General features: G+C 38.8%; 1 protein-coding gene across 2 annotated transcripts in view; it reads left to right on the top strand.

Moving 5' to 3' along the window:
• LOC106875176 (molybdopterin synthase catalytic subunit) overlaps window positions 1-18,511 on the top strand; it is a 21,205-nt gene extending 2,694 nt beyond the window's left edge. Inside the window, exons 1-5 of one of the 2 annotated variants that reach the window (XM_014923213.2) lie at window positions 1,271-1,398; window positions 3,927-4,034; window positions 9,916-10,066; window positions 15,270-15,393; window positions 18,340-18,511. In XM_014923213.2, the coding sequence (XP_014778699.1) occupies window positions 3,935-4,034; window positions 9,916-10,066; window positions 15,270-15,393; window positions 18,340-18,411 (447 nt within the window). In that variant the 5' untranslated portion in view covers window positions 1,271-1,398; window positions 3,927-3,934 and the 3' untranslated portion in view covers window positions 18,412-18,511. Of the gene's footprint in view, window positions 1-1,270; window positions 1,399-3,926; window positions 4,035-9,915; window positions 10,067-15,269; window positions 15,394-18,339 lie in introns of those variants that run through there. The other variant, XM_014923214.2, reaches the window with a different exon arrangement.
• Window positions 18,512-19,573: the final 1,062 nt, after the last annotated feature.

Below are 19,573 nucleotides of genomic sequence, written 5' to 3'. Positions count from 1 at the left end.
TTTTTTTTTTTTTTTTTTTGCTTTTTTTTACTACTGGATTCCCCAACCAATATTGAGATGGTAATGTTGCTATTTTTGTAGAAAAGCCCTTTCAGCTTTGAACAGACCAGCTGTACATAGCTTAGCTTGTCAAACAAAACTGCATCTATTTCATCTTTACTGTCAGCATGCTGCCCTAAAATGTTGTCGTATTCGTTTTAGACAGTTTACAGAGAGTAGATCTGACTGCTATATTGAACAAATCAATTGACTATGTACGCATGCAATGAAGTACTCAAATGAAATACTTGTTAAACAGAAATTAGTCTTTTCTCATCACTATTATTTCTAATTAGTTGAAAATGTCTTATTCATGCAACAGTCATTTGGATAACCTCAAAGCTGTTCAACTCCCTCTATGAAATGGTATCAAAAAGTTCCTGGACTAGTTCTGTAACATGGCAACAAATGGCAGTGCATTGTTGTGCGTGAAGTGAGAGCCAGCAGTGACCGTCATAAGGTAGTGCGCTGAGTGACATCACTGTGTTTACTTCACAACTTGTGAAATTTGTGCTTTTGTAATCATGTGTATGCTGTAGTCTGCTATTTTGTTATGGACAAGTTGGAACAAAGAGCCAACATGAAATTTTGTGTTAAACTTGGGAAGTCTGCTTCAGAGACATTGAGCAAGCTTATGGTGGTGAAGCAACAGTCGTCAGAATTTCATCGCTGGTGTGTTTTTTTATGTCCCCGTAACTTAGCATTTCGGCAAAAGAGACCGATAGAATAAGTACTAGGCTTACAAAGAATAAGTCCTGGAGTTGATTTGCTTGACTAAAGGCGATGCTCCAGCATGGCCGCAGTTAAATGACTGAAACAAGTAAAAGAGTATATTTAATATTTGTTTTTCTCTTATGAAGATCTTAAGATTTCTTCTTATGAGTACTCCTGCAAACACTATTTCATTCTTTTTAAAAATCATCAGCATGACATAACCTGAGGTATATAAATTAACTAAATTAAACATTTTACAAAGCAAGGCATGACTTATAGATGGAAAATAATTGCAGTTATATCAAGGATGAAAAGGCAAAGTTGACCTCAGTCGGATTTGAACTCCGGGTACAGTGAATCAGTTCTGCAAGGCTTTCTAGCCAACACTTTAATAACTGTCAATTTTCCACCATACTGAGAAATACTGATAATGATGATTACACAGCTGTTTAAAATCTACTTCAAAACTAGTTTACCGTCATTAAAGTGTTGATATTGTATATTTCTTCTTCTCTAGGTTAAAGCCTCTGAAACAATCCATGATAATTGCTTTGAATAAGGAATATTTGTCTGGAGATGAAACCATATATTTATCAAATGGAGATGAAATTGCAGTAATTCCTCCAATCAGTGGTGGATAATCCAGTGAGTACTTAATCTATTGGATAATCCTATGAGTAGTTTAATATGTTTGATAATCGAATGAGTACTTTAATATATTCAGTATTTGAGACTCCCTTTAACACTTTGCCTGTCCAAAGCATTTGTCTTAAAAGTTCATACTTTGCAGATTTTTAGTTAGTCCTTGTTTCATATGTTCTGGGTAATATAAAACTTTCCTTTCATAAAAAAAACAATTTAATCAAGTGGTTTAAAAAATTGGAAATTTATAATCATGTATGATGCATGGATGTCAGAGAAATATGCCCTCTGTATCATAGGTGATACACAAAAGATGGGCAAACGGTTAAAAAGAACTGTTTGTTTTTCTCATAAAACAATTGTAACTTCATTTTTGTTTTAACTTTTTATCAGTATCATCATCATCATCCAAATGATTTCGACATCAATTCCCATTATGTAAAACCCATGTTCTGTGTCATCACTCTAAATTAGTTATATGTCTCACCATTAAAAGTCCTAGCTCCACCTCAATCATTCCTTTCTTCACTTCTAAAATGTGAGTTGACTTGTTGCTCCTCTACAACAAGTAAACCTGTTCTGCTCAGGTTCCTTCCCTTAATTCCTCACCTCATAGTATAAAGCAGCCCCCTCAAGGTTCATAGTCATGCAGACTGCATGAAGACATCACTGGTGCCAGTGGTATGAAAAAGGCAGCCAGTACGTTGCAAAGCGGTTGGAATTAGGAAGTGTATCCAGTCATAGAAACCATACCAAAATAGATAATGGAATATGGACATTAAATGATATCTCTTAAAGGAACAAGATCATTGCATTAACCAGTATCATCTTTTATCTTTTGCTTGTTTCAGTCATTAGACTGCGGCCATACTGGGGCACTGCCTTGAAGAATTTCTAATCAAATGAATCAACTCCAATACTTTTTTAAGTCTGATACTTATTTTATTAGTCTCTTTTGCTGAACTGCTAAGTTACAGGGATGTTAACACAACAACACCAGTTGTCAAGCAGTAGTGGGAAACAAACCCAGACACAAAGACCCCCCCCCCCCATATGTATATATGATGGACTCTCTCATTGAAGACAATGTATGAGCATTCAGTTTCTGCTGAACGACATGCACAAATGATGTGTTTATAGTGATCAAATGTTTGTGCTGCACATTAGCTCACTCTCTTTACCAAATCAATGTTGTCTGAACAGATGCACTGTGTACCACACGTCAAGTGCGAAGTGATTGCAGAGCAATGCAAGATGAAGTGTTTTGGTCAAGAACACAACGCACCACCCGGTCTAGAAATTGAACTCACGATTGCTAGATTGCAAGTGCAACACCCTAACAGCTAAGCCATACGAAAGGCTTCTTTCAGTTTCTGTCTATCAAATCCACTCACTAGGCTTTGGTTGGCCTGGGGCTATAGTTGGAAACACTTGCCCAAGGTGTTACACTGTGTGTCTGAACTTGAAACGATGTAGTTGAGAAGCAAACTTCTTACCACACAGCCATGCCTGCACCTATAAGTTTCAATAAAACAAAGAGAACATCTTTATGTTGATGGAGCCTGTTGTAATTAATGGAAATATTTTGACATCTTGAATGAATTTTGTCTGTCACAAGCTGCTCAGGAGAAGCAGAATTACAGCATGCAAATCTGACACTGAGAAACAGTTCATTGATGGCCTTGTCTTGTCCAGCAATGCCTTGGATATGCTGTGCCCCGCAACTCTTGTCCTGCCCCCTATACAGTCTTATACAGCAGACCCCAAAATACCACCCCCATAAAAGTGTTACCTGGGGCAGAACCCTAACCTCACTAGCTATGTTTCTGCAGAGATCTGTTAATAAATGTTTTAAAAGGTGTTGGTTGTTTAGTTCCAAATCAGTTCTGTTGGTATATTTAAGACTACACTGTCAAATGTGTCTTTTCTCTTTTTAAAGTGGTAGGCTGTTATAGGAAGGGAATTTGGCTTTTACTTCTAGTAGATCACACTACTACACAGAGACTCACTTGATGATTTCATCATCATCATTTTAACGTCCACTTCTCCATGTTTGCATGGGTTGGATGCAGTAGATTGAGGCATTTTTTCTCTGGCTGGATGTCCTTCCTGCCACCAACCTTCACCAATTTCCAAGTTAGGTAATATTGCCCTTAGTCAGACATGTTCTTGCAGAATATCAGAAATCAATGATGTGTGTGTTTGACTGTGAGACTCATTTACAACTATCATGTGATGTCAAGACAAGGAGATATAACCATACACATTATCTCTCACCACGCTCACTCACACACACACACACACACACACACACACACACACACACACACTTGTAAATAGATATATACAACAGGCTTCTTTCGGTTTCTGTTGAAAGATGGTGAAAATTTGATGAAATTTCAGAAAAAGGAAGATGACCAGAAATGTTTAAACTGATTGCATAGACAAAAGAAATGATGATTATTTAAACATTTTGATAGGTTTTATTTTTTGTTAACTTTATCTGGTTTTTGTTATATTTTCTTTATTAGTTTCTGCAATGACTGACATCGTGGAGTTATCTAATGAGAAATTGAATATTGAGGGCATTTCAAAATCTGTCACTTTACCAAATTGTGGTGCTGTATCACTATTTATTGGTAAGAGTTTTTAGTGTATTACATTAATAAGTCATTCATGTTTAAACCTTTAGCATTTAAACCAGCCATATTGAGCTAAAATATCATACCTGTTTTATGTTAAAACTGGCCAGATCCAGCTTCTCACATTATAATTTTAAAAAGAAATAATCACATCTTCGAAATCTCAAAGCTACAAGATAATGCATAATTAATTCAAAACAAAGTGAATAAATAAACAGTACATTTGACAGAGTAATATGAATACTACAGTGTTAAATAAAAATTCATTAATATGCTGATAACATGAAATTTGACTTTTTTCCTTTATTTTTTCAAGATTTATTTTATTCATTATTTTAATTGATTTTAAACTTTGGTCCAAGGCCAGCAATTTTGGGAAGGGGGTGAGTTGATTACATTGACCTCAGTGTTCAACTGATACTTATTTTATTAACCCCTAAAAGATGAAAGGCAAAGGTGACCCCAAACAGCATTTGAACTCAGAATGTAAAGACAGACAAAATGCCGCTAAGCATTTTGCCTGGCATGCTAATGATTCATTATCTTTATTAATACTAACAAGGTCTTGGCATGGCTGTGTGTTTAAGATGCTTGCTTCTCAATTCTGGTTTTGGGTTCTGTCCCAACTTGGGCAAATGTTTTCTGTTATAGCCTCAGGCTATAACAGAAAACACATGTGAATGGATCTGGTGGATAGAAACTGAAAAAATGTCATAATTTATGTGTGTTTATATATATATGTATGTGTTTATATATATGTATAATTATCATTTTAATGTCGATGTTTCCATGGGTTGGACAGAGTTAATTGAGGCAGTTGGAAATAGGTGAGGGTTGGTGAGAGAAAGGGTATCTGGCCATAAAAGATCATCATCGGACATTAAATGATGATCTTTTATGGCTAGATACCCTTTCCCTCACCAACCCTCACTTATTTCCAAGCAAGGAAATATTTTTTTCATGGCCAGACATGTTCCTGCAGAATATTGGATATGAATGACACTGCTTGTATGACAGTGATAATTGTTTAAACTGTCATGTGATATCATGAGATTGAGACACAAACATACACATTCACTCGCTCTCTCTCTCTCTCTCTAACTCACACACACATGACAGGATTCTTTTAGTTTCCATCTACTAAATCAGCTCACAAGGCTTTGGTTGACTCAAGGCATCTGCAAAAGTGCCATGCAGTGGGGCTGAACCTGAAACCATGTGGCTGGAAAGCAAACCTCTTAACAATGCAGCCACACCTGATGGCTGGCTGTAAACAAATATCGTTTGCTTGGAAACAGGTGAGGGCTGATGACAAGAAGGGTGTCTGGCCATAGAAAATCTGCTGCAGTAAATTCCATCTGATCCATGCAAGCATTTATATTTTGATCTCTGTACTTTGAGGGTATGCCCTGGCACACCGCCACCATCTCTCTTGCGCTCTCACCCTTTTTCTCTCTTGCACGCTCACACTTTCATTCTTGATCACACTCTCACTTTTTCTCTTCCTTTGACTTGGTATCTCCTCTACATCAAGACATCTGTTTCTGTTCCTCTGACATACTCTAACCTCTCATCACTTGGCACAAGGCCACCTCTTCCAATACTCCTTCCACTCTTAAAGATTCTTTGTCTTGCAAGTTACTTGGTGACCCCACCAGTATTGGTCCACACTGTAAAGTAGTTGGCATTTGGAAGGGTATCCAGCTGTAAAAAACCATGTCAAAGCAGACCTTACCAGTGCTGGTGCCAAATAAAAAGCACCCAGGCCACTTTGAAAAGTGGTTGGCATTATGAAGGGCATCCAACTGAAGAAAAAAAACCCATGCCAAAGCAGATCTTGCTGGTCCTGGTATCATGTAAAAAGTACTTAGTCACCTCTGTAAGGTGAATGACATTAGGAAGGGCATCCAGCAGTAAAAACCATGCCAAAATAGACTATGAATCCTGGTGCAGTCTTCTGACCTGTCAGCTCCTGTTAAACCATCCAACCCATGCCACCCTGGAAAACGGATGTTAAATGGTGGTGACGATGATGGTTGTATGGCGATAGGCTTAGAGTTTACATTTAAATAAGAAAGACTTAAAAAACTGTACAGTTGCATCTATGTCCCACTCCCCTACCATCCTGTTTGTCCCCTAGTACTTGTATAAAATTTTCCACTGCCCCCAGGAGGTGGTACTACTTGGTGGAAATGGTCAAGAATCTATTGAGATGGTGATGGTGGTGGTTGTATATAGGAAGATGATAGTGTTGGTGAGAGGTGTGTTGTTGTTGTTTGTGTTGACATGATGAGAATAATTATGATCATAACTTGATTCACTCAAAATATTGGTCCATCTGGAATTTTCTGCTAAACAAAGAACACAGTAAAGTAGAAGAAGATCTGCTTTGTCATTTTTACAGACAAGTAATTTATAATCTCCTCCTTCAAATCTGCAACAAATGACCATGATAAAATATGTCTGCTAATATTAAAGAATCTTCATTGAATATTAGAACATACAAGAGGAAAAAAAAAACCCATCCATTACAGCTTGCTAAATAATTTTGTAATGCTTAATAGGAATGATAAGAAATGAACAAACATTACAACAACAAAGAAATAGTACAAGTTCTGCAAATTTTTATTATTTTTTTTTTGCATTGCTCACAAAAGACAGATGACAGTTTAAAGAGCAGAACACTTGTGTGATATCACATAGAATAATATTTTGTGCAATGCAACATGACAGACTGTGCTAGAAGACAAGAGGAGGAAATGAGAGATGTGTACTTAGGATGTCGAGTATGGTACTGATTTTCTAAGAAACAATGAAAGGCAGCAGAATTGTAACTTACCAGAAGTTTCCTAGAATACTAATGAGATGAAGTAGAATGATCTTCTAAGGAATATGGAAAGCATGGAATAAATAAATGTTGTATATGAATATTTAGTAGTAGCTGTTACCTGCTATTTCAAGAGAGGTTGAGGTGTGCGTGTGTGTGCATATATGTGGTTGCATAGGAATACATATATATATGTATATATATATATATATATATATATAAGTTCTTTGTAAAGCAAATTATATATGTGAATATGTATGTGTGTGTGTGTGTGTGACAGAGAGAGAGATTGTCACTTTACCTTGACATTGCATGTTTGTTTTAAATGAATGTCACTATCATGAAAGTGGTGTCCTTTGTTTCTGGTCTTCTGTGAAAACATGTCTGGTTATAAGGAATTATTACCTTACTTGGAAACAGGTAATGGTTGATGATAGGAAGGGCACCTGACATGCTTATTCAGTAATCATCATCATCATCATTTAATGTCCTTGCTGGCATGGGTTGGACGGCTTGACCAGGGCTGGCAAGCTGGAAGGCTGCACCAGACTCCAGTCTGATTTTGCATGGTTTCTATGGCTGGATGCCCATCCTAACGCCAACCACTCTGAGAGTGTAATGGGTGTTTTTACATGCCACCAGCATAGGTGCCATTTGTGTGACATGGTTATCTGCCATGACTGCAATTTTGCTCAGCTTGATGGCTCTTTTTCTCAAGCATGACATAATGCCAAAGGTCTTGGTCATTGCCTCCATGAGGCTCAACACTCAAAAGGAACTCAGCCACTTTGCCTCCATGAGGCCCAATGCACGAAAAGTGCTCTCTACATGCCACCTGCTTGGGTGCCAGTTACATGACACCAGCATTAGCCACAACTACAATTTCACGTGGCTTGATGGGTCTTCTCAAGCACAGCATATCGCCAAAAGTCTTGGTCATAGTCATTGTCTCTGTGAGGACCAAAGTTCAAAGATCATGCTTCTTCACCTTGTCCCATGTCTTCCTGGATCTACCTCTACCCCAGGTTCCCTCCACTGTTAGAGATTGGCACTTCTTTACACAGCTATCTTCATCCATATGCATGACATGACCATACCAGCGCAGTCGTCTCTTTTGCATACTACATTTGATGCCTCTTATGCCCAACTTTTCTCTGAAGATGCTTACACTCTGTTGAACATGCACACTGACATTGCACATCCAGCGAAGCACATTGGCTTCATTTCTTTCAAGCCTACACATGTCCTCAGCTGTCACAGCCCATGTTTCACTGCCATGTAGCATGGCTGTTCACATATAGGCATCATACAATCTGCCTTTCACTCTGAGAGAGAGAAGCCCTTTGTTGCTAGCAGAAGTAGGAGCTCTCTGAACTTTGCCCAGCCTAATCTTATTCTTACAGCTATGCTCTTGGAGCATCCATCTCTGTTACTAACTTGATCACCTAGGTAACAGAAACTATCTACTATCTCTAGCTTACTCCATTGACAATTTTTGGTGTTTATTGTACCTGTGCATCTTCCACATACAAAAGCTATTTTCCATGTTAACCTTCCTCTGATATTGCTAATAATCATCACATTTGGCAGAGTAGTCTGAATGCTAAAGGGTTAATGTCCGCTTTCCATGTTGGCATGAGTTGGACAGTTTCACATAGAGCTGGGCAGACTCCAATTGTCTGTTGTGGCATGGTTTCTACAGGTGGATGTCTTTCCTAATGCCAACCACTTAACAGAGTGTGCTGGGTGCTTTTTACGTGTCTCTGGCATGTGTGCATTTACATGGTGCTTCTCATCTCAATTATTAATGACCCCTAGCTTTTTGTTTATCACCCACTGTATTCACCCATTATACCTCTAATCTCCATCCCTATCATTGTGCTCCCTCCCTCTCCACCCCACACTTCACATCATCTCCCTCTTTCTCATTTTTACACTTCTATTACAATGCTGCTCTCCCCTCCCCCTTTTTTGTACTGCTACTTCTTCCTCCCTGACCTATTCCTAGTTCCTTCACATTCCCTTACTTCAACTGACATTCAGTATTGACCACCATGCCTCCATACTTGTAAGCCAGTCACTGCATTCACTTATATCTTTACTTTTAGCCATCTGTCACTCCTCTTTCTTTCATAAACTTAACTGAGATGGTTATTACCTCACTTGAAAATAGATGGGAGTTGGCTTCAGGAACATGGCCTTGTCTAACCCACACAAGCATAGGAAAGTGGACATTAAAATGATGATGATGAGGATGATGATGATATGCATGTGTAGTTTGTATGTCTTTGTGTTTGTCTCTCACCACCTGACAACTAGTATTGGTTTCTTTACATCCCCATAACTTAGCAGTTCTGCAAGAAGAGATCAATAGAATAAGTATCACACTTTAAAAATAAGTACTGGAATCAATTTGATTGACTAAACCCTTCATAGTGGTGCCCAATCATTGAAACAAGTAAAAGAGTTAACAGTGTGTGTGTGTCATCATCATCATCATGATACGCACACACACACACACACACACACACACACACACACCTGCCTGTCATATTGCAGGTAACTTTGGAAGAATACTTTTGCAACCATGGGAAATATCAGGAAATATGGCATATACACTCAAATATAATGTAACTTTTATCAAATTATATAAAATGATGAAAAGAATACTAATTAAAAAAAAAAAGTATTTATTACCTTAAAATAAAATTAAAATAAAGTTCTCGTTTTTATAACCCTACCTTCAACTACTCTGTCATTTACTCTCTCTCATCCTTTCCTCTCTCTCTGATTCTTTCTCTCACTCATCCTGTACCTCTTATATTTATTCTCTAGTTCTCCTTCACTTCCTTTTCCCCCCTCTCTCTCTCCATATTAGTTAAATCATGACTGAAGAAATCAAACAATCAATAACCTTTATATCAGCTATTATATATTTATATATATATAAAAGAGATCTTTTCCCTAACATCTGACTAATGATCCAATATTTTAAGTCCATTAGTTAACACCCTATTGTACCAATAAAGAGTTCACTTCATTGCATTTCAGGTACCACTCGTGATCATTTTGATGGCAAAGAAGTGTTAAGCTTGCAATATGAAGCATACTGTCCAATGGCTAAAAAGAAAATGTTTGAAATTTGTCAAGATATACGCAGCAAATGGAATGTTGGAAAAATCGCTCTTGTACATAGATTAGGGTAAGCATGATTTTCTTGATTACTTAAAGTTTGTTTTTCTGGGTTTTGTAAATTGTCAGAATCTGTGATAGAATACTTAAGCTTAGACTAGTGCTGCAATATGGTTTAGCAACAATTATCTCAGCTTCTGCCCCTCAACCAGAGCTACTTGATGAACAGAAAGACCATTTTTACAACACCCTCTTGCAGACTACCTCATCAACAGATGACAGGGACCTTCTCTTTGTGGTTGGTGACAACATTCAGCAAACTTCCATGGCATACATGGTGGCTACAGATTTGGCTCCCATAATGGAAATGTGCTGTGCGTGAGAAGACCCGGCAAGCCAAGTAAGATCGTTGCCAGTGCCCCTGGACTGGTTCTTGTGCGGGTGGCACATGAGATGCACCATTTTGAGTGTGGCCGTTGCCAGTACTGCCTGACTGGCTCCCGTAGGATTTTCGAGCGAGATCGTTGCCAGTGCCCCTGGACTGGCTTGTGCGGGTGGCACATAAAAGACACCATTTCGAGCGTGGCCGTTTTCGTGCGGGTGACACGTAAAAGCACCCACTACACTCTCTGAGTGGTTGGCGTTAGGAAGGGCATCCAGCTGTAGAAACTCTGCCAAATTAGACTGGAGCCTGGTGTTGCCATCCGGTTTCACCAGTCCTCAGTCAAATCGTCCAACCCATGCTAGCATGGAAAGCGGACGTTAAACGATGATGATGATGAGGAGGAGGAGGAGGGAACCAGGCTGCTGGAGTTCTGTGATGCAAATGATCTTATGATCTGTAATGTTAACTTCAGGAAACCTGCCAGTCACCTGTTCACTTACTAGTCTGGTGGACACACTAGCCAGGAAACAGGAAAGATGGCTACTTATACATTTCAAAACCTTCCTGAGGAAGAATGTACCCCCACAACATAGGTTAGAAGTTAGCGACTTCAGGATCAGGGATAAATGGCTGCTCAGAAGACGACCAGCATGGAAAAGAAGGGTCTGAAAGCTTAAAGATCCTGTAAATGGACAGAGATTTAGAGACGTATTACTTGAAGCTTTTGATGCAAATGAGGAGGATAGAGCATCTGGAGGTTCCTATGGGATAACCTGTTGAAGGTTACTGATCAGATCTGTGGATGGTACAAAGTCCCCTCTTGTACTAAAGTAACATGGTGGTGGAACAATGTAGTTGACAGGGCTATTAGGGAAAAGAAACAGGCATGGAAGGACTGGAAGTGTGAAGATAGCAGGGAACTGTACAGATTATCAGTAGGGAAGCTAGGAGAGAGGTTTAAGGTTTACTTAGCCAGAGGGGAAGCAGATAAGAAAATGTTTGCCAATGTTCTGCATTGTAAGGACCAAAGACTTGAAGTATTTCGTATTGCAAGACTGTGTGAGAGAGAATCGTGATATCATAGGAGAGAAATATGTCCGCATGAATGATAGCTCACTTGCATTTAATGATTCTGCAAAGAGAGTGACGCATTATGAAAGGTTGCTAAATGAAGAGAATGAATGAGAGAATGTCAACCCAACAGAGGGACCAGCTATCTGAGTTGACAATACCATGGTAGATAAAGCAATTAAGGGTATGAAGACCGGGAAAGCCCCGGCCTGTCAGAAATCACTGCAGAGATGCTTAAAATATCTGGTAGTGTATGCTATAGTCTAGTCACCTGTATAGTCAACCAGGTGATACATGAAGGAGTTGTATCCAATGACTGGTATAGCAGCACCATAGTCAACTGCTACAAAGGGAAAGGTGACGCATTAGATAGGAATAATTACAGAAGTATCAAATTGTTGGATCAGGTGATGAAAGTCACGGAGAGGGTCATAGCCCAACTAATCAGGGAGAGTTAGTTTAGATGAGATGCAGTTTGGGCTTGTGCCAGGGAGAAGCCCCACTGATGCTATATTTCTGGTAAGACAGCTGCAGGAGAAATCCCTAGCCAAAGATAAACCTCTGTACTTGGCTTCCGTTGACATGGAGAAAGCCTTTGACAGGGTCTCTTGATCCCTTATCTGGTGGTCAATGTAAAAAATAAGGATAGACGAGTGGTTAGTGAGGGCTGTACAAGCTATGTATAGACACACTGTCAGTAAGGTGAGGGTTGGCAAAGATTATAGTGAAGAATTCCAAGTATGAATACAGATCCATCAAGGATCAGTCCTCAGCCTCCTCTTATTTATCATAGTCTTCCAGGCAATAACAGAGGAATTGAAAACAGGCTACCCCTGGGAACTCCTTTATGCTGATGACCTTGCTCTAATAACTGAGTCACTACCAGATCTAGAGAAGTTTCAAGTGTGGAAGCAAGGTCTAGAATCAAAGGGCCTTAGAGTCAATCTAGCAAAAACCTAAGTTGTAAGTAGTAAGTAGGAAGGCAGACAATCCATAAATCCCTTCAGGTAGATGGCCCTGCTCGATCTGTAGGAAAGGTGTAGGTAGAAACGTCATAAGATGTACCTGGTGAAAGCTATGGACACATAAGAGGTGCAGCAATATCAAAGGAAGGTTAACTGGGAAGATAGTTTTTGTGTGTGGCAGATGTACAGGGGCAATAAACACTGAAACTGTGCAGAGAACAGCTTCCATCACATGTCAAGGGGAAAAACGAGAAGTAGTTGATAGCTTCCATTATCTAGGTGACCAAGTCGGCAGTAGGGGTGGATGCTCTGAGAGCATAGCTGCTAGAATAACAATAGCCTAGGCAAAGTTCAGACAGGTCTTACCTCTGCTGGTAACAAAGGGCCTCTCACTCAGAGTGAAAAGTAGACTGTATGATGCATGTGTGTGAACAGCCATGCTACATGGCAGTGAAACATGGGCTGTGACTGCTGAGGACATGTGTAGGCTTGAAAGAAATGAAGTTAGTATGCTCCACTGGATGTGTAATGTCAGTGTGCATACACGGCAGAGTGTAAGCACCCTGAGAGAAAAGTTGGATACAAGAAGCATCAGATGTGGTGTGCAAGAAAGATGACTGTGCTGGTATGGTCATGTGTTACATGTGGATGAGGACAGCTGTGTAAAGAAGTGCTGATCTCTAACTGTGGAAGAGGTAGACCCAGGAAGACCTGAGATAAGGTGGTGAAGCGCAACCTTTGAACTTTGGGCCACACTGAGGCAATGACAAACAATCGAGACCTTTGGAGATATGCTGTGTTTGAGAAGACCCAACAAGCTAAGTGAGATCGTAGCTACGGCCTATGCCAGTGTTGCATAACCAGCCCATTTAAGAGTTCCCTTCAATCGTCGGACAATGTGCTGTACTTGAGAAGACCTATTGAGTCAAGTAAAATTGCTGTCGTGGCTGATGCCAGTACTGCCTGACTGGCACCCCTGCTGGTGGCATGGAAAAAGCACCATTCGAGTGAAGTTGATGCCAGTGCCACCTGACTGGCTCCTGTGCCAGTGGCATGTAATAAGTACCATTTGATTGTGGTTGATGCCAGTGGTGCTTCATTGGACCCCCCTGCTGGTTGCTCGTAAAAAGCATCCACTACACTCTCAAAGTGGTTAGCATTAGTAAGGGCATCCAGTTGTAGAAACCTTGCCAGATCAGATTGGAGCCTGTTGCAGCCTCCTGACTTGCCAGTCCTCAGTCAAACCGTCCAACTCATGCTAGCATGGAAAGTGAATGTTAAACAATGATGATGATCATCATCATCATCTAATGTCCCTCTTCCAAGCTGGCATGGTTTGAGCAGTGTGGCAGGATCTGACATGTTCAAGGACTGTGTTGTGTTCTAATGTCTATCTATCTATCTATATATATATATATATATTTATATATGAGCAACACACACACATACACACACGCACGTATGTACACCAGTTGCATACATATTTTTTGTACGCATACATGTTCATATGTGTGTGTGTGTGTTGCCCGTATATCAACAAAACACACACATCTTGCCTTACATATATATACGGATAAATGATTTAAAATAAATATATTTTGAAAATGGCGATTTACGGTACAATACCTAGAAACGTGAAAATCAGACCACATGGGTTTGTTTACATCAATTCGGCAGTTTCCATAAAAAGTGTTGGGAAAGAATGCGAAAGAGATAGAGAGAGCGTGCTCTCCCTCTCTATCTCTCTCCCTCTCTTACACACATGCCAGTTATCTCTCTTACTTTCTTTCTTTCTCTCTCTCCCTGTCTTACACACACACACACATGCTGCTCTCTCACACTAACAAAAGAAATTCACATACACACCACACTTTCTGTCTTGCATACTCACTATAAAAAGATAGCGTCTATTTCTTTTTGGCAACATGTGTTTTGTGTGTAATGTTGCTGCATGTGTGAGAGAAAGAAAGAGAGATAACTGGCATGTGTGTGTAAGGGAGGGAGAGAGAGATAGAGAGAGAGAGAGAAGGTATTTTTTTCTTTTTGCCTTTTGTTTGCTGCTTACCACACAACTGTTAAGATGCTGTTAGACGCTGGCAAACAAAATGTATCTCTCCTTCATCCTCCCTCTCACAAACATACAATTTCTCTCTCTCTCCTTCAGGCGCAAACTTCGAAATTGGTAAAAGCTATGGTTGAAAATTGATTTTTACAGGTATATGCGGGTACCTCTGAGAGAGAAAGTTGACGAAAATGCACATAGAGTCATTCCAAATCTCCTCCTAAAATTGGAGCGACATGCGTGCTAATTTGTGGACATGCATAAACTACATTTACGTACACACACACACACACATCCTGCCTTATATATAGTCGGATAACTATTCCAGGAACTGTTTGATACTACTTTGCATGTATGTTGTTTAACAATATCTACTTCTCCTTTATGACAAGACATTATGTTTTCCTGCCATTTCATCTCCCTTAGTTTAATTGTCTAAGAATGTAAGCAATAGTGTTGATGATAATTGGTGACAGCAAATTCTAATCTGGAAACTAAAAGAAGCCTGTCATATGTATATATGTGAGCGTGGAACATGAAATTTTAATGGTGATGATGATGAAGATTTTCTGTCTGTCTGGCTGTCTGTCCACACATACACACACACACACACACACTCAAAGAAAAATATTGTTATAAAATACTGTCTAGGTAATATTTTTAAATATTTCAAAATAGTTAAATACATAATTTTTATTTTCCTTGAGCTTTGCTGCAACTAAGACTGGTGAATTAATCTACTAAACTTTTCCATTTAATGAATATATTTATTCTTTCTCACCTGTTGCAGTGAAGTCCCTGTTGCTGAAGCAAGTGTTGTCATAGCCATCTCTTCAGAACACCGCAAGGAATCTCTTGAAGCAGTTCAATATGCCATTAATACACTGAAGGCTGTAGTGCCTATTTGGAAAAAGGTAACACATACACATATGCACACACACACATGCATGCACACACAAATGCATACACACAGATATTGGTAAAGTTTTGATCAACCTAATGTTCAGTACTCTGTTCATGTTTCACAACCTGCCTACTCTTTTCTTACATAACAAGCAGGACCATTTACCTGAAGTGAGTAGGATCCTGTCTGTTTTCCTGCTTATCAAGACCTTAGTCTTTGCTAAGTTAGTGTTAAGCCCCTTCAATTCCAGGTTTTGTTTCCACACTTGGAATTTCTTTTCTTGCTCTGAAACAGAATCTGCTATGATAGCAAGGTCATTAGCAGTTTTCATGGACAGCCAGTCTTGAATTTCTCTGTTATAGCCTGAAGGATGATGAAAAGGAGAGGACTAAGAACTGAAATTCCATTGAGTTATCAGTGAATCTGTGAAGGCTTTTATTTCCTAAATATCACTTATGTTGAAGATTCCTATAGCTATCTTAAAGCAACATACTGGTTACTATACTAGTAATTATATATTTTTATGGGTTTTCAAGGTTGGTCAAGGAATTTATTAAGGCTATGAATTGGGCATCACTAGGCTGAGGTTTATAAACCATTTGTAGATGGGAGAAAATTATATTGGTAAAACGCTTTTTTTTAATTTTCATAAATCTATGAAATTTTTTACAGGCTATTTTGTTTCCAATTCTACCCTGTGCACACCTTGACCCTCTCTCTCTCTCTCCTCCCCCCTATCTCACATACACATCCTCCTACTCCACTACATGTCTCTCATAATGTAGACTGTTACCAATTGCAAAGACTGATCTCTTGACACCAACAAGACTATTTAATTGCTGGCTATTTTTGCTGTTGTCAATTCCGAAAGGAGCTTGCATTAAAGGCCTATTAAAACCAGTTCTTTACTTCATATAGATAATCCTATTAGTAGGATATCATAAGACAACAAAGACATTATATCATATTGCCTATTACTCAGTTTAATAATTCTGCCACCTATTCTGGTATCTTCAGTTTACTCATCCAGAAGATGTGTATTTTGTCTTTGAGGAATGTGGTTGAAGTACATTTGTATTTGACTTCTTATACACAAAATAATACTCACCTCTGCATTATATTTCTTATGCATGACATTCTTGCACTCACCTTTGTTCTAATATCTCCTTTTCTATTACACCAAATCTTCTTGTCATCATGTAGTGTTGAACCTGAAATTAAGAGCCTGAAAAAGAAAACATTTGTTGAAAGTTATGATTGAACATACCTAACACCCCACAAATACTATGTTTGCAATACTAATTTAATGTGCTACGCTACACTGTTAATTACCAAAAGTTTTACAGTTAGATACCAGCTGTAAAAACCTTTCTAAAACTGACCTCGCCTGTGCTTGTGCCACGTAAAAAGCACTAAGTCCACTCTGCTGAGTGGTTAGTGTTAGGAAGGGCATCTAGCTGTAAAAACCCTGCCAAAACGGTCACAGAAGTCCGGTGCAGGCTTTGGCCTGGCTGGCTCTTGTGGTACCGTCCCACCCATGCTAGCACGGAACATAGACGTTCAATGATGATGATGATACCTTTCCTTTCCTCATCCACTCTGAAAGCTACCTAGGTATATCCATATTGCCACTGATACTAGATTGACTTGCAGGATTAAGAGACTTCTTGATATGTATCAATTTTACTTTAGGGTGGCTGCTTTCTGATATGGGTTCCTCTACTGTAGTTTATGGATCTAATAAATGTCTCTTCTGTGTTTTAGGGTCAAATCCCTTTTAGACCGATAAGAGTTTCTGAGCTGGAGAGGAAAGCTAAATTTCTAGATGGGTCTCATTCTCAGTGACTGAAGATGCTTTTCAATTCTTGTTGGTTTGTAATTGGAGTGGAGGGAAACAGAGAAAATAACAAGATGAGTAAACTGTATGTCATTTCCTCAGTCAGAGGGAAGATTATTAAGACTGGCTCGGGTCTCAATTGGTGACCCTGATGGATTGAATAGGTGTCATACAAAGAGGAAGGGCTGAGGAATTCTTGAATGCTGAAATGACTACAACAGGTTTAAATGCATATTCATTCATTTGTTTTTACATCCATTTTCCATGCCAATATGGGGCTAGATGACATATTATTGAAGTATTGTCTAACAGCAGGATACCCTTTGTGTCTCTAATCCTAACCTGTTTTCTAAATAAGGGTCTTTGAAGTGTTGAGGCAGTGGACAAAATAAGGGTCTTTGAAGTGTTGAGGCAGTAGACAAAATAAGGGTCTTTGAAGTGTTGAGGCAGTGGACAGTTTTTTGACAGGTTTAAAAACACGACAGCCATGTCTTGTAGCTCAGCAAATTTTCAGAGAAATGCAGTTCTAAAAAATAGCAAAATCTCTCCCTCTTTCTCTTACACTCTCTCAAACTCTCTCTCTCTCTCTCTCTCTCCATTTACTTTTCACTCACAAGGCATTGGCTGTCCCAGATCTGTATCAGAAAATACTTGATCAAGGGGTTGAACCCCAAATCAGTTGGGCATATATTTCTTAGCCATACAGCCATGACTGTACCTAAGGTGCAGTGCAGTAGGGTTGAACCCAAAATTCAGTGGTTGTATAAAGAACTTCTTAGTCAAGATGGCCAATCTACGCTTCTGGTCACTTACCCAAGTTACTGAATAGTGAGACTGAAGCTGAAACCGATGGTTGTGAAGTGAACTATGTAACTACAAAGTCATGATTTAATTTATTTTATTGTGAATAAGTCATCTTCAGACTGATAAATGCAGACATGACATATTGTAAAGTTTAATATCTGCTTACTTTAGTCATTATGACATAAAAAATTAATAAATAGATAAATGTAAAATGTGGGTAGGGGGAGAATCATTGCAATTAATTGTGTCTACTAGTTTAGCTGCTATTAATTTCATATGTTTATAGAATTCTTTACATTTCTTAATTTTTTCCAGGAACTTTATCGGAACAGTTCACCTGAGTGGAAGGAAAATGCAGAATGCTTTTGGAAGAAGGAAGGATGTTGACATTTCAAAATGCTCTAACAATTTATTTTTTATGATAAACAGTTTTTCTAAACAATATCCAATATTTTAAAAGGGAATAAAACAACATAAATATTTGAAAGTTTTTTTTATTCAGTTGAATAGTTGATCATATTTTATTTTCCTTCTTTGCTAGCTGCAGGCATGGCTCTATAGTTAAGAAGTTTGCTTTCAACCACATGGTTTCAAGTTCAGTCCCACTGTGTGGAACCTTGTGGAACCTAGTGTCTTCTACTATAGCCCTGGGTTAACCAAAGGCTTGTAAGTGGATTTGATAGACTGAAAGAAACATGTTGTGTGTGTGTGTGTGTGTGTGTGTGTGTATCTATATACTACTAAATCTCTGTGATTGCTTGCTTGTGTGCTTGTATGTAATTTAATACAGCCAAACTGGCACATAATGGGAAAATACTCTGAAAGTAAGGATGCCCCTGAAATTGGAATACAAACGGAATAAAACAAGTTTTGCATAAATCAGACCACAGATTCCTGAGATACATATTCTTTTTGGGGTTTATTTCCACAAATTTAAGCTGTTAAACCTGGAGTTATTGCCCTTTACTGTGAACACCTGGATAGTTTTGTTTGCGTGCTTGCTTGCATGTGTGCTTGTCTGTAATTTAAAACAGCCAAACTGGTGCATAATGGGAAAATATTCTGAAAGTAAGGTGCCCCTGAAATGGGAATATAAACGGAATAAGGCAAGTTTCACGTAAATCAGACTACGGGTTCCCAAGATATGCGCTTTTTTTGGGTACCTTTATGATTGCCTGCTTGTGTGCTTGTCTGTAATTTAAAACAGCCAAGGTACCATTGAAATGTGAATACAAATGGAATAAAACAAGTTTCGCATAAATTGGACCACAGGTTCCCGAGATATGCGGTTTTTACGGGTACCTTTATAAATAGCCAAACCGGCACATAATGAGAAAAATGCATTGAAAGTACGGTACCATTGAAATGTGAATACAGAGTAAAACAAGTTTCACCTTAATTGGTTCGCAAGATATGCGTTTTTTCGGGTACCTTGAACTATTGGTGACTCGAGTCATGGATAGTCTAGTATATCTATATATATATCTTTTACTTGTGTCAGTCATTTGACTGCAGTCATGCTGCAGTACTACTTTGAATGGTTTTAGTC

Source organism: Octopus bimaculoides, chromosome 10 (assembly GCF_001194135.2).
Source record: "Octopus bimaculoides isolate UCB-OBI-ISO-001 chromosome 10, ASM119413v2, whole genome shotgun sequence".
In the NCBI taxonomy this organism is placed as follows: Eukaryota; Metazoa; Mollusca; class Cephalopoda; order Octopoda; family Octopodidae; genus Octopus; species Octopus bimaculoides.
Note: the sequence above shows the minus strand (reverse complement) of the source record. Positions and strands in the feature narration are given on the sequence as shown.